This window comes from Stegostoma tigrinum, chromosome 12, assembly GCF_030684315.1.
Source record: "Stegostoma tigrinum isolate sSteTig4 chromosome 12, sSteTig4.hap1, whole genome shotgun sequence".
NCBI lineage: Eukaryota > Metazoa > Chordata > Chondrichthyes > Orectolobiformes > Stegostomatidae > Stegostoma > Stegostoma tigrinum.
This window is the reverse complement of record NC_081365.1, coordinates 61,395-83,612: the sequence shown is the minus strand read 5'-3', so window position 1 is coordinate 83,612 and position 22,218 is coordinate 61,395. Positions and strand designations below refer to the sequence as shown.

Genomic DNA, 22,218 nt, shown 5'->3' with positions numbered 1-22,218 from the left:
TACGTAATCCAGCACCACTATGGGCAAGTTTCCATGGCCAATCCACCTTGGCGTGGACATTTTTTTTGGATTGTGGGAGGTAACTGGAGCACCCGAAGGAAACCCATGCAGACACGGGGAGACTGCAAACTCCACACAGACAGCCACCCGTGGCTGGAATCGGACCCAGGACACTGGTTCTGTGAGGTAGCAGTGTTAACCACAGAGCCACCATGCCACCCCTAGTTTGCCCCTTGATACCCATTGACTCCAGTTTTGCCAGGGCGCCTTGATGCCACAATCAGTTAAATGCAGCCTTGATATCAAGAAGCTGTCATTCTCACCTCAACTCTGGAATTCAGTTATTTTGCCCAAGTTATTTGAACCGAGGCTGTAATGAGGTCAGGAGCTGAGTGGCCCTGGTGGAACCCAAACTGGGCGTCCCTGAGCAGGTTATTGCTAGCAGGTGCTGCTTGATAGCTCTGTTGATGAGGACACCTTCCATCACTTGGTAATTAGATTTCTCCTGCTTTTTATGTACAAGACATAACTGGGCAATTTTCCACGTTACAGGGTGGATGTCAGGGTTGTCACTGCACTGGAACAGATTGGCTAGCGGAATGGAAAATCTTCAATATTATTGCTGGAATGTTGTCAGGGCTCGTATCCTTTGCAGTATTTAGTGCCTCCAACTGTTTCTTGATATCACGTGGAGTGAATCGAATTGGCTGAAGACTGGTATCTGTGATGCTGGGGACCACTGGAGGAGGCCGAGATGGATCATCCACGCAGCACTTCTGGCTGAAGATTACTGTGAATACTTCAGCCTTATCTTTTGCACTGATGTGCTGGACTCTTCCATCATTGAGGGTGGGGATATTTGTGGAGCCTCCTCCTCCAGTGAGCTGTTTAATTACCCACCAATATTCATGACTGTATGTGGCAGGACTGCAGAGCTTAGATCTGACCTGTTGATTGAGGGGTCGCTTAGCTCTGTCTATCACTTGCTGCTTTCTCTGTTTGGTGTGCAAGTATTCCTGTTTGGTGGCTTCACTAGGTTGATACCTCATCTTCAGATATGTCTGGTGCTGCTCCTGGCATGACTTCCTGCACTCTCCATTGAACCAGGATTGCTTTCCTGTCTTGATGGTAATGGTTGAGTGGGGGATATTCTGAGCCATGAAGTTACAGACTGTGCTGGTGTGCAATTCTGCTGCTGTCCATTACCAACAGTGCCTCATGGATGCTAAGTCTTGCACTGCTCAATTGGTTTGAAGTTTCTGCCATTTAACACAGTGATAATGCTACTCAACACATCTGCCACTTATCCACCATCTGCCAAATCTATCTCTCTCCTTCTGTAACATAAGATCTTTCTCCTCACTGTCAACCACATAGTTAACCCTTGCATCATCTGTAAACTTATCATCCATTTCCAGCACACCACTCACCCCTCCAAAATATTTTCATCTGCATCACTTATGAATATCACAAACAATAAGAGACCCAGCACTGTTCCCTCTGGTACATCACTGCACACTGGTTTCCAGTCATACAAATAGCCTTCCATTATCACCATCAGTCTCTTAACACTCAGCCAATTTTGGATCAAATTTGCCTAGCTACCCTGAATCCAATGCGCTTTCATCTTCTTATCAGGCTCCTATGTAGGACCCTTTTGAAGGCTTTGTTGAAATCCACATCAACTACATCAGCTACATTACTCTTACTGAAATACTGGGGCACATCCTCAAAAAATTCAACCAGATTTATTTGGCACTAGCCATGTTAGGGGCATTTAAACAGTCTTTGGATAAGCAGATGGATGATGATGGGATAGTGTAGGGGGAGGGGCTTAGATTAGTTCACAGGTCGGCGCAACATCGAGGGCTGAAGGGCCTGTTCTGTGCTGTATTGTTCTAAGTTCTATGTTCTATGTTCTATGACTTCCCTCTACCCGAAACGTTGACTGCTCCTTCCCTCCAGATGCTGCATGTCTCGCTGTGTTTTCCCAGCCTCCTGTTTATCTACCTTGGATTCCAGCATCTGAAGTTTTTTTTTGCCTCTTACCAGAATAATGCCTGGATTGCTTTAAACCTGTTTATTCAGTCTCATATATAGGGCCTTGTCAAAGGCCTTGCTGAAATCCACATAAATGATACCACCTGCACCACTGTCATTTACACGCGTAGTCACCTCCAAAAAATTTCAACCAGATTTTTTAGGCATGACCTTCCTCTGGCAAAGTCATGCAAACAATCTTTGATCAAATTTTGCTTTATAAGTGGGGATTAATGCTGTCCTTTAACATTTTCTCCAACAGTTTCCCCTACCACTGATGTGACGCATACTGGTCTGTAATTCCCCAGTTTATCTTGACCACCCTTTATGAAAAGAGGAACTCCATGAACTGCCCTTCAGGAACAGAAATTCATGGAATCCCTGCAGTATAGAAGCAGGTTATTTGGCCCATCAAGTCCACACTAACCGTCTGAAGAGCATTCCACTCAGACTCAACCTATCCCTGTAACGTATTTCTCATGGCTAACCCATCTAGCCTGGAAACTATGGGTAACTTAGCACGGGCAATCCAGCTAGCCTGCACTTCCTTGGACTGCAGGAGGAAATCTATGCAGACATGGACAGAATGTACAAACTCCACACAGACAGTTGCCGAAGGGTAGAATTGGACCCGGGTTTCCGGCCCTGTGAGGCAGCAGTGCTAACCACTGAGCCATCATCTGTTCCCAGTGACACAGACAATTTAAAGATTTCAGTCAGGGTCCCCGTAATTTCCTCTCCTATCTTCACAGTGACTTAGATACAATTCATCCAAACGTGGGCATTGTCCCATTTTAAGCCCATGAACACTTCCAATTCCTCCTCACTCCCTTGATATGAATCTGCTCAAGAACCTCATAAGGAGGGAGGAAGTGTTGGGTATCCTAAAAGGCATTAGGGTGGACAGGTCCCCAGGTCCGGAGGGAATCTATCTCAGGTTTCTGAGGGAAGTGAGGGAGGAAATAGCCGGGGCCTTAACAGATACCTTTGCAGCGTCCTTAAACATGGTGAGGTCCCGGATGATTAGAGAATTGCTAATGTTGTCCCCTTGTTTAAGAAGGGCAGCAAGGATAGTCCAGGTAATTATCGACCGGTGAGCCTGACATCAGTGGTAGGGAAGCTACTGGTGAAGATACTGAGGGATAGGATGTTTTTACATTTGGAAGAAAATGGGCTTATTAGTGATAGGCAGCATGGTTTTGTGCGGGGAAGGTGATGTCTTACCAACTTGATAGAATTCTTTGAGCAAGTGACAAAGTTGATAGATACGTGAAGGGCTGTAGATGTCACAAACATGGACTTCAGTAAGGCGTTTGATCAGGTTCCCCATGGTAGGCTGATGGAGAAAGTAAAGTCACATGGGGTCCAGGGTGTGCTAGCTAGATGGATAAAAAACAGGCTGGGCAATAGGAGACAAAGAGTAGTAGTGGAAGGTGGTTTCTCAAATTGGACACCTGTGACCAGTGGTGTTCCACAGGGATCTGCGCTGGGACCACTGTTGTTTGCGATATATATAAATGATTTGGAGGAAGTTGTAAGTAGTTTGCAGATGGCATGAAGATTGGTGGAGTAGCAGATAGTGATGGAGACTGTCAGAGATTACAGCAGAATATAGATAGACTGGAGATTTGGGCAGATAAATGGCAGATGGAGTTCAATCCAGGCAAATGCGAGGTGATGCATTTTGGAAGATCAAATTCAAGGGCGAACTATACAGTAAATGGAAAAGTCCTGGGGAAAATTGATGAACAGAGAGATCTGGGTGTTTATGTCCATTGTTCCCTGAAAGTGACAACGCAGGTCAATACAGTGGTCAAGAAGGCATATGGCATGATTTCCTTCATTGGATGGGATATTGAGTACAAGAGTTGGCAGGTCATGTTACAGTTTTATAGGACTTTGGTTCAACCACATTTGGAGTACTGTGTACAGTTCTGGTCGCCACATTACCAAAAGGATGTGGATGCTTTGGAGAGGGTGCAGAGGAGGTTCACCAGGATGTTGCCTGGTATGGAGGGTGCTAGCTATGAAGAAAGGTTGAGTAGATTAGGATTATTTTCATTAGAAAGACGGAGCTTGAGGGGGGACCTGATTGAGGTCTACAAAATCATGAGGGGTATAGACAGGGTGGATAGCAAGAAGCTTTTTCCCAGAGTGGGGGATTCAATTACTAGGGGTCATGAGTTCAAAGTGAGAGGAGGAAAGTTTAAGGGAGATATGCATAGGAAGTTTTTACGGAAAGGGTGGTGGGTGCCTGGAACGCGTTGCCGGCGGAGGTGGTAGACGCAGACACGTTAGCGTCTTTTCAGATATATTTGGACAGGTACATGGATGGGCAGGGAGCAAATCGACACAGACCGTTAGAAAATAGATGACATGTTGCGACAGAGGATCTCGATCTGCGCAGGCTTGGAGGGCCAAAGGGCCAGTTCCTATCCTGTAATTTTCTTTGTTCTTTGTTCTTTGTTCTTCTCACAATCTCCCTTCCTGAATGTGTACCTACATCCTCCTTCCCTTGAGTGAAGATGGAAATACTTATTTAATGCTCTTTCAATGTCCTCCAGCCCCTTGAACAGATTTCCCGACTGTTCCCTATTGTTTTCCCAGGTTATTCTCTTCCTCCTGATATACTTGTAGAATATCTTGTAATTCTCCTTAATCTTGCATGCCATTGTTTTTCTGATGCTCCCTCTTTCCTTTCCTAATTGCTTTCTTAGATTTTCCGAAACATTCTATACTCCTGTAAGGCTTTTGTTGGTTTGCTCCCTTTGTAAGTCTTATATGTCTCTGTTTTCCTTTTCTTCCAATCCTGAATATTCTAAGACATTCAGAGATCTCTGGGCTTGTTGCTCTTTTCTTTCACTCTAAGTGGAATATGCTGAGTCTGCATTCTCCCCAGTTACTTTTTGAATGCCTCCCACTATTCAATTGCAGATTTATTCTCCACAGCTCTTCTGCGTCTACTTTGGTCAGATCCTCCCTTATTTTAATGAATTCTGTATCCCCACAATGAAAGCCCATTTTGTTTTGCAGATCAACTTTTTTCCTTTTGCATCATAAATATAAAACTAAAATGTTGCCCCACTGTCACCTCAAACATCTGTCTGGCTTCAATCCCTAGAATTAGGTTCAGCACTACACTGTCCTTTGTTGGACTTTCTGCATGTTGTTATTAAAAGCTCCCCTGAATATATTTAAAGAAAGCTGCCCTCCGATATATAGACATGCAAGCAGGCCACATAGATATTAGAGTAATATTGGGGTAATTATACTAACAGATTTAAACTTTCCCAACATAAATTGGGATAGTCAAAATGTTAAAGGCTTAGAGTGGGCAGAAATCTTGAAATGTATCCAAGGAAGTTTTTTTTGTGTATGCAGAATATGTAGAAGGCCCAACATGGGACAGAGATAGTAAGAACTGCCAATGCTAGAGTTAGAGATAACACAGGGTGGAGCTGGAAGAACACGGTAGGCCAGGCAGCATCAGAGGAGCAGGAAAGCTGACGTTTCGGGTCAGGATCCTTCTTCAGTTTTCTCCAACAAGGGGCAGTGCAATTTCTATCAGCTTTCCCGATTACTTGTTAACCCTATCACATGTTAACCTTTGTGATTCATATAATGGAAACCCAGATCTTGCTGTAGCTTAGAATTCTGTAACCTCTCACTATTCAGTTAAAATGCTTCTGTTTTATTCATTCTGCCAAAATGGACAATTTCAGTTTCCTGCATTATACCAAATTTGCCAGACCTTTGCCCACTCAATTAGCCTATCTATACACATTTGTATGTTTCCCATAGCAGGCCAAGCAGCATCTTAAGAGCAGGAAAGCTGACGTTTTGGGCCAAGACCCTTCTTCAGAAATGGGGGAGGGAAACGGGGAGCTGAAATAAATAAAGACAGAGGAGGAGGCAGATCAAAGATGGATACAGGAGAAGATACGTGGAGAGGAGACAGGCAAGTCAAAGAGGTGGGGATGGAGCCGGTACAGGTGAGTGTAGGTGGGGAGGTAGGGAGGAGATAGGTCAGTCTGGGGAGAACGGACAGGTCAAGGCGGCGGGGAGAGGTTAGTAGGTAGGAGATGGGGGAGGGGATTGAGGTGGGAGGAGGGGATAGGTGAGAGGAAGAACAGGTTAGGGAGGCGGGGACGAGCTGAGCTGGTTATGGGATGAAGTGGGGGGAGGGGAGATTTTGAAGCTTGTGAAATCCACATTGATACCATTGGGCTGCAGGGTTCCCAAGCGGAATATGAGTTACTGTTTCTGTAACCTTCGGGTGGCATTGTTATAGAACTGCAGGAGGCCCAGGATGGACATGTCATCTGAGGAATGGGGGAGGGAGTTGAAATGGTTTGCAACTGGGAGGTGCAGTTGTTTATTGTGAACCGAGCGTAGATGTTCTGCAAAGTGGTCCCCAAGCCTCCACTTGGTTTCCCCGATGTAGAGGTGGCCATAACGGATACAGTGGATGCAGTATGCCACATTGGCAAATGCGCAGGTGAACATCTGCTTGATGTGGAATGTCTTCTTGGGGCCTGGGATGGGGATGATGGAGGAGTTGTGGGGGTAGGTGTAACACTTCCTGCGATTGCAGGGAAAAGTGCTGGGTGTGGTGCGTGCAAAGCAGTCCTCAAGCCTCTGCTTGGCTTCCCCGATGTAGAGGAGGCCACAACAGGTAAAAGATGCTGCTTGGCCTGCTGTGTTCATTCAGCTCTACACCTTGTTATCTCGGATTCTCCAGCATCTGCAGTTCCTACTATCTCTGTATATTTTGTCATGTCTTCTTCACAACTCACTTTCCTGTCTATCTTTGAGTTGCCAACAAATTTAGCCATCTCTTCTTCTAGATCATTGATATAAATTGTAAAGACCTGAGGCTCTAACACTGCCCCTGTAGCAAACCACTTATACATCCTGCTGGCCTGAAAATGACCCATTTATACCAACTGGCTATTTCATGTCAACCAGCCAATCTTAAATCCATTCAAAGAACAAAGAACAATACAGCACAGGAACAGGCCCTTTAGCCCTTCAAGCCTGCACTGACACATTTTGCCCTTCCATACTAATACAGGCTTCACTTACAGGATCCATATCCCTCGATTCCCTTCCTGTTCATGTATTTGCCCAAGTGCTTCTTGAATGCTGCTGTTGTGTCTGTTTCCACCACCTCCTCTGGCAGCACGTTCCAGGCACTCACCACGCTTTGTGTGAAAAACTAGCCTCGCACGTCCCAGTATGTTGAACCTGTTTTCCAAGTAATTGACCCCTCCACACTGGGAAAAATCCTCATACTTTCTACTTGATCCATGCCATTCACAATCTCACAAACTTCTATCGGGCTACCCCACAACCTCCTGCATTCCAGTGAAAACTGACCCAGTCTATCCAAACTTTCTTTATAGCTGAAATCTCCAATACCAGGCAACATCCCAGTAAACTTTTTCTGTACCCTCTCCAAAGCATCCACATCCTTCTGGTAGTGTGGTGACAGAACTATATGCAATACTCCAGACATGGCCTAACTAAAGTTCTGCAAAGCTGCAGCATAACTTGCGCATCCTCATATTCAATGCCCGTTCCAATGAAGACAAGCATGCCATAGGCCTCTTTAAATTCCTTACCTACCTGCGCTGCACCCTTCAGTGATCTGTGAACCCACACATCCAGGTCCCTAATCATTCCTAAAGCATCTAACATTTTCATAATGTCAGATGTTAAAGTTCCTGCTTTTCTCTTCCTCCCTTTTAGAATAAAGTGATTATATTTTCTACTTTCCAATCTAATGAGACAGTCTTGGAAAAATACAACCAATGTATCAACTATCTCACTGGTCACTTCAGTTCAGACCTTGGGATGAAGCCAATCAGGACCCAGGCACTAATCAGAGTGCACGTTCACGTTTTACTTCTCTACTGATTGTGATTTCCTGAGCTCCTCCCTTTTTTCCCTTTCCTGATTTATCACTGCTTCTATATATTCTACAGTTGCAATGAGCAGATTGTTGAATGATTCTTAGATTAGTAGTTTCCTAATTATTAAGTTACAAGGGGAGGCAACGTCTCCATGGTATTATCACTGGACTGTTACTCCAGAGGCCCAGGTAATATTATGGGGACTTGGGTTCAAATCCTGCCACAGTGGGGATTGAAAATATTGTCCCCTTCCCACTGCAAGTTCCTCTCCAGATCTGACCCCTAGCTCTAGGCAGGAATTATAGCCATCTGGACTCTCAATATTTGTTGTGGAGAGCAGTGTCAATGTCCCTCTCTATACTGTCCCCTATTTCCATTAGATTCCCTCTACTATGGCTTCCTGATCCATAAAACCATGGTTAGCTCGTTCATCTACTTTGCAGCCCTTACTCTCTTTTAGGCAACTTAAGAAAACTTCAAACCTGTTGGATAACTGCGGAGGCTAAGGCTCCCTTACTCCTGCCCTTTGGGTGCTCTTACCTGTTTCACTTGTAGCCATACTCTCCTATCACAGAACACTGACTGAATCTGAAGATGCTATCCAAATTGGTACAAAGAATTCATTTAAATGTCCCCTCCCTGATGCATAACAGTGTCTGTACTTTAGCTCCATCTCACAAACTCTGAGCCAAATCTTTTCAAACTTCAAACACTTGTGGCAGTCATGTTTGCTTTAGATTAAACTGGTGTCCAGAAGGTCCCACAGGCTACAGCTACAACACATCACCAATCTGGTCATTTTTTAATATTGCCTAATTAGCTATTTGTTTTATTCAGTTAGAGGTGCACTTATGGTTTGGTATATTTTATTCATCTTATCGACAGTGACTATTATTTCTTTTAGGATTAGAAGAAATCTTAGTCGCATTTCTTTTATTCTTTCATGGGCTGCCCAGCATTTATTGCCTGTGATCAGATACCCATAAAATAGCCAGATCTTCTGTTCTGAAATAAAAGTAATTGCTTAAGGCTGAAAAAGCTATAAAAGTGAAAAAGGACCACCTTCTTCCCTCTTTAATCAGCGAACTCCCAGGACTCTGGAACTTCCCTCCCTAGCGGCATTATGGGTCTGTCCACAACACAGGGACTGCAGTGTTCAGAAATGCAGCTCACCACCAACTTCCAAAGGGCAAACTAGAAATGAGCAATAAATCGGGCTGAGCCAACAATGTTCCACATCCTGTGAGTGATTAAAAACCTCTCCTGTCAGTCTCACTAAAGTATCAAGTTGTAGTAAGTGGAATAGTTTTATGTGCTTCGGACACAGAAGGCTTATCTGATCTAATTACAGAGGAAGAAGTTTAATTTGGTTTTTTTCAGTAACTGGGCCCAATTGCTCTTCCAGGAGATACTTTGTTAGAAAACCTGCCAAAAGCTGGGAATTTTAAAATTGAACTCAGATTTTAAATAAAATATACTATGCAGAAAAGACTAAGACTTTCTTACCCACTACCTGCTCACATTCACTTTCAGCACTGCCTCACAGTGCCAGGAAACCAGGCTCGATTCTAGCCTCGGGCAACTGTCTGTGTGGAGTTTGCACGTTCGGCCCATGTCTGCATGGGTTTCCTCCAGGTTCTCTGGTTTCCTCCCAAAGTCCAAAAATGTGCAGGCTAGGTGGATTGGCCATGATAAATTGCCTGTAGTGTTCAGGATCTGTTGATTAGATGTGTTAACCATGGGAAATGCTGAGTTACAGGGAAAGTGTAGGGGGATGGGGATAGGGATGCCCTTTGGATGGTCAGTGTTCACTTGTTGGGCTGAAGGCCCTGTTTCCACACTGTATGGATTCTGTTAACAGGGCGACCAAAACTATACAAAATACTCCAATTACAGCCTAATGCACTTTAACCTAAAATCCCAACTCCAATGCTCAATGCCTCAGCCGACGAAGGCCAGCATTCTAAATGCTTTCTTCACCACCCTGTCTACCTGTGACTCTGCTTTCAATGAAATATGTACTTGTACTATTAGGTCTGTCTGTTCCACAACACTCCTTAGGACCTTACCATTTACTGTTTAAGTCTTACCTTGGTTTGACTTTCCAAACTGCAACACCTCACAGTTAAAATAGTATCAGAGATAATGGGAACTGCAGATACTGGAGAATCCAAGATAATAAAATGTGAGGCTGGATGAACACAGCAGGCCAAGCAGCATCTCAGGAGCACAAAAGCAGACGTTTCAGGCCTAGACCCTTCATCAGAGAGGGGGATGGGGAGAGGGAACTGGAATAAATAGGGAGAGAGGGGGAGGCGGATCGAAGATGGAGAGTAAAGAAGATAGGTGGAGAGAGTATAGGTGGGGAGGTAGGGAGGGGATAGGTCAATCCAGGAAAGACGGACAGGTCAAGGAGGTGGGATGAGGTTAGTAGGTGGATGGGGGTGCGGCTTGGGGTGGGAGGAAGGGATGGGTGAGAGGAAGAACCGGTTAGGGAGGCAGAGACAGGTTGGACTGCTTTTGGGATGCTATGCCTGCCTCTTTGTAGGTTACGTGGAACAGTCCCTCTTCCGCACCTACACAGGCCCCAAACCCCACCTCTTCCTCCGGTACATTGATGACTGTATCGGCGCCGCCTCTTGCTCCCCAGAGGAGCTCGAACAGTTCATCCACTTCACCAACACCTTCCACCCCAACCTTCAGTTCACCTGGGCCATCTCCAGCACATCCCTCACCTTCCTGGACCTCTCAGTCTCCATCTCAGGCAACCAGCTTGTAACTGATGTCCATTTCAAGCCCACCGACTCCCACAGCTACCTAAAATACACCTCCTCCCACCCACCCTCCTGCAAAAATTCCATTCCCTATTCCCAATTCCTCCGCCTCCGCCGCATCTGCTCCCACGATAAGACATTCCACTCCCGCACATCCCAGATGTCCAAGTTCTTCAAGGACCGCAACTTTCCCCCCACAGTGATCGAGAACGCCCTTGACCGCGTCTCCCACATCTCCCGCAACACATCCCTCACACCCCGCCCCCGCCACAACCGCCCCAAGAGGACCCCCCTCGTTCTCACACACCACCCTACCAACCTCCGGATACAACGCATCATCCTCCGACACTTTCGCCATTTACAATCCGACCCCATCACCCAAGACATTTTTCCATCCCCACCCCTGTCTGCTTTCCGGAGAGACCACTCTCTCCGTGACTCCCTTGTTCGCTCCACACTGCCCTCCAACCCCACCACACCTGGCACCTTCCCCTGCAACCGCAGGAAATGCTACACTTGCCTCCACACCTCCTCCCTCACCCCTATCCCAGGCCCCAAGATGACATTCCACATTAAGCAGAGGTTCACCTGCACATCTGCCAATGTGGTATACTGCATCCACTGTACCCGGTGTGGCTTCCTGTACATTGGGGAAACCAAGCGGAGGCTTGGAGACCGCTTTGCAGAACACCTCCGCTCAGTTCGTAACAAACAACTGCACCTCCCAATTGCAAACCATTTCCACTCCCCCTCCCATTCTCTAGATGACATGTCCATCATGGGCCTCCTGCACTGCCACAATGATGCCACCCGAAGGTTGCAGGAACAGCAACTCATATTCCGCCTGGGAACCCTGCAGCCTAATGGTATCAATGTGGACTTCACCAGTTTCAAAATCTCCCCTTCCCCTACTGTATCCCTAAACCAGCCCAGTTCGTCCCCTCCCCCCACTGCACCACACAACCAGCCCAGCTCTTCCCCCCCACCCACTGCATCCCAAAACCAGTCCAACCTGTCTCTGCCTCCCTAACCGGTTCTTCTTCTCACCCATCCCTTCCTCCCACCCCAAGCCGCACCCCCAGCTACCTACTAACCTCATCCCACCTCGTTGACCTGTCCGTCTTTCCTGGATTGACCTATCCCCTCCCTACCTCCCCACCTATACTCTCTCCACCTATCTTCTTTACTCTCCATCTTCGGTCCGCCTCCCCCTCTCTCCCTATTTATTCCAGTTCCCTCCCCCCATCCCCCTCTCTGATGAAGGGTCTAGGCCCGAAACGTCAGCTTTTGTGCTCCTGAGATGCTGCTTGGCCTGCTGTGTTCATCCAGCCTCAAATTTTATTATCACCTCACAGTTATTTGTATTGGATTGCAATTGCCAATCCTCAGCCCACTTCCCCATCTGATCAAGATTCCTCAGTAATTTTTGATACCTTTCCTCTTGATCAGTGGTACCTCCTAATTTTTTATCATCTGCAAACTTACTAATTAAACCCTGTACATTCACATCTAGACCATTTAATGTACATAGCAAATAACAAAGGTCTCAGGCTGACCCCTGTCGCACACCACTAGTCACAGGCCTCCAGTCCGAGAAACAAACTTCATCCATCACCCTCTGCTTCATAACTTCAAGCCAAGTGTGAATCCAATTAGCTAGCTTTCCCTGGATCCCTTGCGGTCTAACTTTCACAATTAGCTTGATGTGTGGGACCTTGTCAAAGGCCTTACTAAAGTCCATATAGACAACATCCACTGCCGTAACCTAATCTATCTTCTTGGTTACTTCTTCGAAACAGTCTAAAAGATTTGTTTGACATGACTTCCCACGCACAAATCCATGCTGACTATCTCTAGTCAGACCTTGACTATCCAAACATTCTTTGATCTTGCCCATTAATATCCTCTCCAATAACTTGCCTACCACTGATGTTAGGCTCACTGGCCTGTAGTTCCCAGTCTTGTCTTCGCCACCTTTCTTAAACAATCGAACAACGTTAGCCACCCTCCAGTTTTCTGGAACTTCCCCAGTGGCTAGAGATAAAACAAAAATCTCTGCAAGAGCCTCTGCAATTTCTTCCCTCACCTCCTACAACATCTGAGGATGGACTTGATCCGGCTCAGGGGATTTATCCACCTTAATGCACTTTAAGGCTACAAACACTTCCTGTCTGGTAATATGTATGTGGTCCAAAACATCCACACTTGTTTCCCTTATTTCCTTAGCATTCATGATTCTCTCCTCAGTAAACATTGAAGAGAAATATTCATTAAAAATGTCCCCCATTCTCTGTGGCTCCACACATAGACAGCCATGCTGATCTTTGAGGGGACCTAGTCTCTCTCTAGCCACCCTCTTACTCTTAGTATATCCATCGAACCTCTTGAGATTATCTTTAACCTTACCTACCAACTCCATCTCATACTTTCTTTTTGCTCTGCTGATTTCCTTCTTAAGTGTGCTCCTACACTTGTTATAGTCATCTAGGAATTCACTCGAGCCCGATAGCTTAAAGCCAAAGTATGCTTTCTTCTTTTTCCTGACCAGAGCCTCAATATCCCTTGTCAGCCCAGGGATCCCTAAACCTGACAGCTTTTCTCTTTACCCTCACAGGGACATATTGTTCTTTCCTGACTATATCCTCTCTAAGCACTGTTGTTATGCCCTCCCTTATCAAAACGGCAACTCCCCTTCCTCACTTACTTGTACTTCTGTCACCCTGTAACTTTTGTATCCTGGAACATTCAGCTGCTGGTCCTGCTCTTCTCTCAGCCATGCTTCTGATATGGCTGTAATATCCCAGGCCCCAGAGCCAATCCATTCTCCGAGCTCATCTGCCTTACCAGTCAGAACTTGTGTGTTGAAATAAATGCTTTTTAGATCAAATGTCTTTTCCCTCCTTTGACTGTGCCCCTGGCTATCCTGAATAGAAAACTTGCACTGGATAGCTAATGAATTTTCCCTTGACTTCTCAAAGGCCACTCTCTTATTCAGATCTCACGCACCCTGCCAAACTAGCTTAAACCACCCCTAGCAAATCTCCCCATAAAGATATTGGACCTCTCTGGCTCAAGTGCAACCCATCCATCTCGTAGGGGTGACCTGTATAAGAACTGAAAACTCATGCATTCATTTGGCCTATCTTTCTATTTCTATCCTCACTGGTGTGTGACACCGGGAGTAATCCAGAGATATCTAACTTTGAAGTCCTGCTTTTTAATTTCTTACCTCACTCCCCATACTCATTTTGCAGGAACCTATCCCTTTATCTAGCTCTGCCATTTGTGCTGATGCATGTGATGACCTCTGGCTGTTCACCCTCCCCCTTTAGAATGCTATGGAGCCATAGAAGCCTACAGTATGGAGACAGGTCCTTCAGCACAACCTGGTCCATGCTGACCAAAATGTCCATACACACTAACTCCATTTCCCCACACTTGGCCCTGATCCTTGTAAACCTTTCCTATCCATGTATTCACCCAAATGTCTTTTAAATGTTGTCAATGTACCCATCTCAACCACTTCTGCTGACAAATCATTCCATATGCGTAACACATCCAGTGTTAAAAAAAGTTGCCACTCACGCTCCTATGTATTCTCTCCCTCTTACATCAAACTGATGTCCTCTAGACCTCTGTTCCCTAGCCCTGGGAAAAATACTGACTACATTCACCCTGTCCATGCCTTTCGTGATCTTATGCACTTCTCTAAGGTTCCCCTCAGTCTCCTACACTCTAAAGAAAAAGTCCTAGCTTGTCCAACCTGTCCCTGTAACTCAGTCTCTTGAGTCCAGGCAACATCCTTGTAAGTTTCTTCTGCACTCTTTCCAGTTAAATAACATCCTTCGTATTGCAAGGTGGCCAAAACTGTAAAACAATACTCCAAGTGTGGCCTCACCAACATCCTGTACAACTGCAACATAACTTCCCAACTTCTGTACTCAGTGCCCTGACTGATGAAGGCCAGTGTGCCAAAAGCCACCTTCACTGCCCTGTCTACCTGGGAATCCACTTTCACAGAACTGTGCACCTGAGCTCCAAGGTCCTTCTTTCCCACTACACTCTTTAAGGCCCTACTATTCACCATGAAACTCCTACCTTGGTTTGGCTTTCCAAATGAAACACCTCACAATTTTCTATATTAAACTCCATTTGACGTTTCTCAGCCAACTTCTCCAGCTGATCAAGATCCTGCTGCAATTTCTGATAGCCTTCCTCACAGTCCACAATACTGCCTACTTTAGTATAATCCACAAACTTACTAATCATGCCTTGTGCATTCTCATCCAAATCATCAAAATAGATAACAATAAGCAATGGGCCCAGCACCAACCTCTGAGGCACACCACTAGTCACAGCCACCAGTCTGACAAGCATCCTTCCACTATTACTCTCTGTTTCTTGCCATCAACCCAATTGCGTATTCAATTTGTTAACTCTCCCTGGATCCCATGTGATCTAACCTTCCTGAGCAGCACTGCCATGTGGAACCTTATCAAAGACCTTACTGAAATCCATATAGAAATCCTACTCTCATCAACCTTCCTGGTCACTTTAAACAACTCTAATAATTTTGTGAGGCATGATCTTCCATGCATGAAGCTCACTTGGGAGGGGGCAAAACTTGACCTACTGTTGGGAAATAGGGAAGGACGGGTGACTGTACTTCTAATCAAAACCCCGTCTTTCTAAATGCATGTATAATTATCCCTCAGAAGCTTCAAGTAACTTACTGACCGCTGATGTTAAGCTTACTGGACTATAATTCCTAGGTTTTTCTTTGCAGCCCTTCTTGAATAAGGACACAACCCTACCCTCCAGTCTTCCCGGACCTCACCTGGGGCTAATGATGATGCAAATATATTAGCCAGGACTCCTGCAATTTTTCTCTAGCCTTTTGCAGGGTTCTTGGATATATCTGATCAGGACAAGGAGATTGATCCACCTTCATGCATTCTAATACAACCAACATCTCTTATATTTACTAAGGAAGAAATAAGGAAGGAGAGGATCAAATATGAAGGTAGGCGAGCCAGTAATATTAGAAATGATAGTAAAAGTTTCTTTCAACACATAAGAAACAAACGAGAGGCAGAAGTAGACATTGGGCTGCTCCAAATTGATGCTGGATGACCAGTAATGGGAGATAAGGAAATAGCTGAAGAACTTAAGTACTTTGTGTCAGTCTTCAAAGTGAAAGACATGAGTTATATCCCAACAATTAAGGAGAGTTGGGGGCAGAGTTGAGTATGGTAGGCATGACAAAAGAGAAAGTGCTAGAAAAGCTAAAAGGTCTAAATAATGATAAATCTCCTGATCTCGATGTGCAACATCCAAGAGTTCTGAGGGAGGTGGCTGAGGAAATAGCAGAGGTGTTGGTTATGATCTTTCAAAAGTCACTGGAGTCAGGGAAAGTCCCAGACGATTGGAAAATTGCTGTTGTAACCCCCTTGTTTAAGAAAGGATCAAGATAAAAGATGGAAAATTATAGGCCGATTAGTCTAACCTCAGTTGTTGGTAAAATTCTAGAATCCATCGTTAAGGATGAGATTTCTAAATTCTTGGAAGTGCAGGGTCGGATTAGAACAAGTCAGCATGGATTTAGTAAGGGGAGGTCGTGCCTGACAAACCTGTTAGAATTCTTTGAAGAGGTAACAAGTAGGTTAGACCAGGGAAACCCAGTAGGTGTTATCTATCTAGACTTCCAAAAGGCCTTTGACATGGTGCCTCACGGGAGGCTGCTGAGCATGGTGAGGGCCCATGGTGTTCAAGCTGAGCTACTGGCTTGGATTGAGGATTGGCTATCTGACAGAAGACAGAGAGTTGGAATAAAAGGCTCTTTTTTTGGAATGGCAACTGGTCACAAGTGGTGTCTCGCAGGGTTCAGTGTTGGGCCCGCAGCCATTCACTTTATATATTAATGATCTGGATGAAGGGACTAGGGGCATTCTGGTGAAGTTTGCCGATGATACGAAGATAGGTGGACAGGCAGGTAGTACTGAGGAGGTGGGGAGGCTGCAGAAAGATTTAGACAGCTTAGGAGACTGGCCCAGGAAATGGCTGATGAAATTCAATGTGAGCAATTGCGAGGTTTTGCACTTTGGAGAAAAGAATACAGGCATAGACTATTTTCTAAACAGTGAAAAAATTCATAAATCCGAAGTACAAAGGGATCTGGGAGTGCTAGTCCAGGATTCTCCAAAGGTTAACTTGCAAGTTGAGCCCGTGATTAAGAAAGCAAATGTAATGTTGTCATTTATCTCAAGAGGGTTGGATTATAAAAGCAGTGATGTGCTTCTGAGACTTTATAAAGCTCTAGTTAGGCCCCATTTAGAATACTGTGTCCAATTTTGGGCCCCACACCTCAGCAAGGACAAACTGACACTGGAGCGTGTCCAGCGGAGATTCACACGGATGATCCCTGGAATGGTAGGCCTAATATACGATGAACGCCTGAGGATCCTGGGATTGTATTCATTAGAGTCTAGAAGCTTGATGGGAGATCTAATAGAAAGTTACAAGGTAATGCATGGCTTAGAAAGGGTGGACGCTGGGAAGTTGTTTCCGTTAGGCAGGGAGACTAGGACCCATGGCACAGCCTTAGAATTAGAGGGGGTCAATTTAGTATGGAAATGGTGAGACATTTCTTCAGCCAGAGAGTGGTGGGCCTGTGGAATTCATTGCTACGGAGCACAGTGGAGGCCGGGACGTTAAAAGTCTTCAAGGCAGAGATCGATAAATTCTTGATCTCGCAAGGAATTAAGAACAGCAGGGAGAGTGCGGGCAAGTGGAGTTGAAATGCCCATCAGCCGTAATTAAATGGCGGAGTGGACTCGATGGGCCGAATGGCCTTACTTCCAATCCTATGTCTTATGGTCTTACTCTGACATGGACTATTCCCAAGATATCGCCACTAACTTCCCCAAGTTCCCATAAACATGGAGAAATACTCATTGAAGACCTCACCCATCTCCTGTGGTACCATACATACATGGCCACTTTGGTCCTTAAGGGGTCCCATTCTCTCTCTAGATATTCCTTTTAATGTGCTTAAATAATCTTTTTGGATTCACCCTAGTCTTCTCAGCCAAAGTCACCTCAAGGCCCCTGTTAGCCGTCCTAGTTTCATTCTTCAGTAAACTCGTGTATCATCTATACACCTCAAGGGATTCCCTTGATCCCAGCTGCCTGTACCTGAGTCATGCCTCATTCTTTTTCCTGATCTAAGCCTTAATATCTCTTGTCATTCAGGGCTCCCTATGCCTGCCAACCTTGCCCTTCAGCCTCATAAGAACATACAGCCCTTGAACTCCATCTATCACGCTTTTAAGGCTCTCCCACTTGCCACAGATTTCTTTGCCTGCAAACCAGCTACTCCAATCAAGCCCTGCAAGATCCTGTCTAATTCCATCAAAATTGGCTTGCCTCTATTTAGAACTCGAACCTGTGGAGCGGTTTTGTCCTTTTCCATAACTATTTAAAAATTCGGGATGTGATCATCCCCTGAGGAAAAGAACAGGAAATGACATCACCAACCCAAGGAAACCTAACCAGATAAATAGAAAGCGGGACATAACACCAGCGCTTTGTCGGAGGCTCACTGATGATGTTACCTAGAATGGTGACGAAACGTCTGAAAACTAACCTTCCAGCTCAGCGAGCAAACTCACATCCAGAACCTCAACCTGAGCTACAAATCTTCTCAAAACTCGTTATTTTAAAATTAATAGAACTAGAGTCATTGGTTCCAAAAGTGTCCCCCCATCACCTCAGTCACCTGCCCTGCCCTGTTACTCAAGAGTAGGTGGAGTTTCTCCCCCTTCCGAGTAAGACCCTCTATATACTGCTTGAGGAAAGTTTCCTGAACACATTTAACATCTAATCCCTTAACACTATGGCAGTCCCAGATTATGTTAGGGAAACCCAAAATCCCTTACTCTGACAACTCTGCAATTTCTGTGCATATTTGTTCCTTTGATTCCTGTTGACTGTTAGGGGGCTGATATCACCGTCTCCTTATTTCTTAGCTCCACCCACCTAGCCTGACCAGATGATCCCTCAGTTATTTCATCTCTGACTACTGCTGTTATATGCCCCTCAGCCAAAAATAAAGCTCCCCCTCCCCTCTTTCCTCCACCTCTGTCCTGCCTAAAACACCTATACCCCGGCACATTAAGCTGTCCCTGCTTTAGCCATATTTCTGTAATGGCTCTAATATCCCAGCCCCACGTATCTATCCACACCCTGAGTTTATCAGCCTTACCTGTCAGCCCTCTTGCATTGAAATAGATGCAATTTAATCCAACTGGCATTCTTCATTCCCTGCCCTGTTCCAGCCTGACCTGTCTCTTTATTTTATTTCTGATTATTGTATCTCCTTCCACCCTCACACTTGCCTCTCTGCTCGAAGACCAAACCACCCCTCCTGCCAATTTAGTTTAAATCCTCTCTTGCCGCACTAGCAAATCTGCCCACCAGGATATTGGCTCCCCCTCCAGTTCAAGTGGAAACTGTCCTTCTTGAACAGGTCATCTCTGCTCCAGAAAAGATCCCAATGATTGAGGGATCCGAATCCCTGCCCTCTGCACCAATTCTTTAGCCACATATTCATCCGCCATATCTTCCTGTTCTGACCAGACCCTAATAAAGCCTCAGTAGTGCATTCCTGCTTTTATATTCAAGGCCTCTCAAAATAAATGCCAACATTGTATTTGCCTTCCTGACTGCTGACTCAAACTGCAGGTTTACCTTGAGAGAACCCAGCACTAGAACTCCCACTTCTATTTTCTATGTTACTATGCACTGATTATGCACTGAGTAATTCAAAAGAAACATCTTTGCCTAAATAATAAATTAACACATATAAGGAGTGGGAGGATTGTAGTGATAGGATGAGTTGAATGAGGCAGATCTGTGTCACAAACACTAACGTGGACCAAGTGGGAAGAATGGCCTGTTTGTGTATTGAAGAATACTATATGACATGCTTTTTATTTTAATTCCAGTTGTATAATCTATTGCCAATGGTGATGCAGTTCATGCCAGGAGCACATCAGAGGCTGTTTGCAGAATGGCATCAGCTGGTGGAGATCCTCTTAGAACAAGTCAACCATCATCAAATGAGTAGAAATCCTGAGACTCCACGAGATTTCACTGACTGTTACTTGAATAAAATGGAGAAGGTGAGGAATCAGTGAGCAATAAGTTAAATGTCTATCACTTTATCAAACAAAGGAACATATATAATTGTGAAATTACACAAACACAGAGGCAAGAAAACAGAAAATGGAAAGAGTGACAGGCATGATATTGTGAAATTTACTTGAAGCTAGAGAGAGATACAAAGATTTTAGTAAAACAGTTAGGAGTAGTGTTCACCAACACTCCTCTGCTTTTTCACTATATCCCTGTAATTTACTTGTTTGATACGAGTTGTGGAGTTTTTACAGAATGGAAACAGGCCCTTTGGCCCATGTCTTCCATGCTGATCCTTAAACATCCATCTATTCTCATCCAAAAGGTGGTCAAGAAGGCACAAAAACAGAAGTTGCTGGAAAGGCTCAGCAGTTCTGGCAATATCAGTGAAGAGAAATTAGGGCTAAGGTTTTGACTCTGGTGACCCTTCCTCAGAACAGCATTCATCATTCTTTTGGCTTTGTATAAGAACACAGATGGAGACACTTGCCTTCATTACTCAGTATTGAATATAAGATTAAGGAAATTATGATGGTGCCATAAAGGGAAAATAGATGGGCTGGAGCTGCTTTTTTTTAGAGGGATCAAAGATTACAGGAAAAAGGCAGGAGAATGGGATTGAAAAGCATGCCAGCTATGATCAAACAGCAGAGCAGACTCGATGGGACATGGAAGGCTGAGGAGTTATAGTTAGGGTATTAGCTGATGTTGGTGTACAAAGTTCTGAGGGACACACAATGCAGACAGAGAGAAACTTTTCCCATTAGTAGAGGGAACATTACAAAGTGGCACAGATTCAAGGAAGAAGCAGAAGGTTCAGACTTGATTTCAGGAAACATTTTTTCACTCAGTGGAGTGTGGTTATCTAGAACTCACTGACTGAAAGGCTGGTAGAGGTAGGATAAATATATGCATGAACACATGCCATGTGTTCAAATGTAACAAGGTGTGGAGCTGGAGGAACACAGCAGGCCAGGCAGCATCAGACGAACAGAAATGCTGATATTTCGGGTCAGGACCCTTCTTCAGAAATGAGGGAGGGGAAGGGTGCTCTGAAATAAATAGAGATGAAGGGGATTGGTCAGTGAGGTGGGAGGAGCTGATAGGTGGGAGAGAAGACAGATAGGTCTATGAGTTGGGGATGAGTGGTGAGGGGGATGGTCTTGGGATGAGGTCGGGGATGGGGAGATTTTGAAACTAGTAAAGTCCACATTGAGACCATTAGTTTGTGGGCTTCCAGGGAGGAATATGAGGTGCTGTTCCTCCAGTTTTTGGGTGGCATCATTGTGACATAGAGGAGGCCCAGGATGGACATGCTGTCCTGGGAGAGAAAAGGGGCGTTCAAGTGGTTCGCGACTGGGAGCTGTTGTCGTTTGTCATGAACCGAGCATAGGTGCTGTACAAAGTGGCCTCCGAGCCTCTGCTTGGTCTCCCTGATGTAGAGGAGGCCACATCAGGAACAGCGCAAACAATAGACCACATTAGCAGATGTGCAGGTGAACATCTATTTAATGTGGAAGGTTTTCTTGGGGCCTGGGATGGAGGTGAGGGGGATATGGTGTAGGGGCAGGTGGAGCACTTCCTGTGGTTGCAGGGAAAGGTGCTGGTGGTGGTGGGGCTAGTGGGGAGTGCAGAGTGGACGAGGAAGTCATGGAGAGAGCGGTCCCTCCGAAGGCAGATAAGAGTGGGGAGGGAAGTACATCCTTCATAGTGGGGTGAGATTGTGAAGGTCCAAATGTCAAGGGCCAAGTGCTAGAAAAGGGGATTAAGATAGACAGACACTTGGCACCTAACAGAAGCATTGTCGTTTGAACGTCTTATTTCTGTATTCCTTTCCCTTTCAAATAAAGGCCAACATTCCATTTCTTTCCCAATGACCTGCTGACCTCGATGTTAACCATCTTTTAATTCATGCACACGAACTTCCAAATCCCAGATAACTCGGTGTGAAGCTGGAGGAACACAACAGGCCAACCAGCATCAGAGGAGCAGGAAAGTTTGACGTTTCAGGTCAAGACCCTTCAGAAAAATATTTCCAAATCCTGCTGTGCTGCTGCTATCTTTATTCTTTCTGCCAAAATGTATTACCTCACATTCTTTCATATTGTATTTCATCCACCAAGTTGTTGTTCACTCACTTAACCCGTTCATATCTCTCTGCAAACTTTTTATGTCACCCACAATCTACCTCTTCTTATTTACGTGTAGCACAGTTATTTCCGACACACATTTCTCAAACTGAATGCTAAATCCTGCTATGTTATAGTTACTGTTCCATAGGGGATCTTTTACTC

General features: G+C 45.1%; 1 protein-coding gene across 1 annotated transcript in view; it reads left to right on the top strand.

Moving 5' to 3' along the window:
• The window catches only part of LOC125456784 (cytochrome P450 2J1-like), an 89,280-nt gene that overhangs the window by 29,063 nt on the left and 37,999 nt on the right, over positions 1-22,218 (top strand). Inside the window, exon 5 of the mRNA XM_059650055.1 lies at positions 19,735-19,911. Coding sequence (XP_059506038.1) covers positions 19,735-19,911 — 177 coding nt within the window. The remainder of the gene's footprint in view (positions 1-19,734; positions 19,912-22,218) is intronic.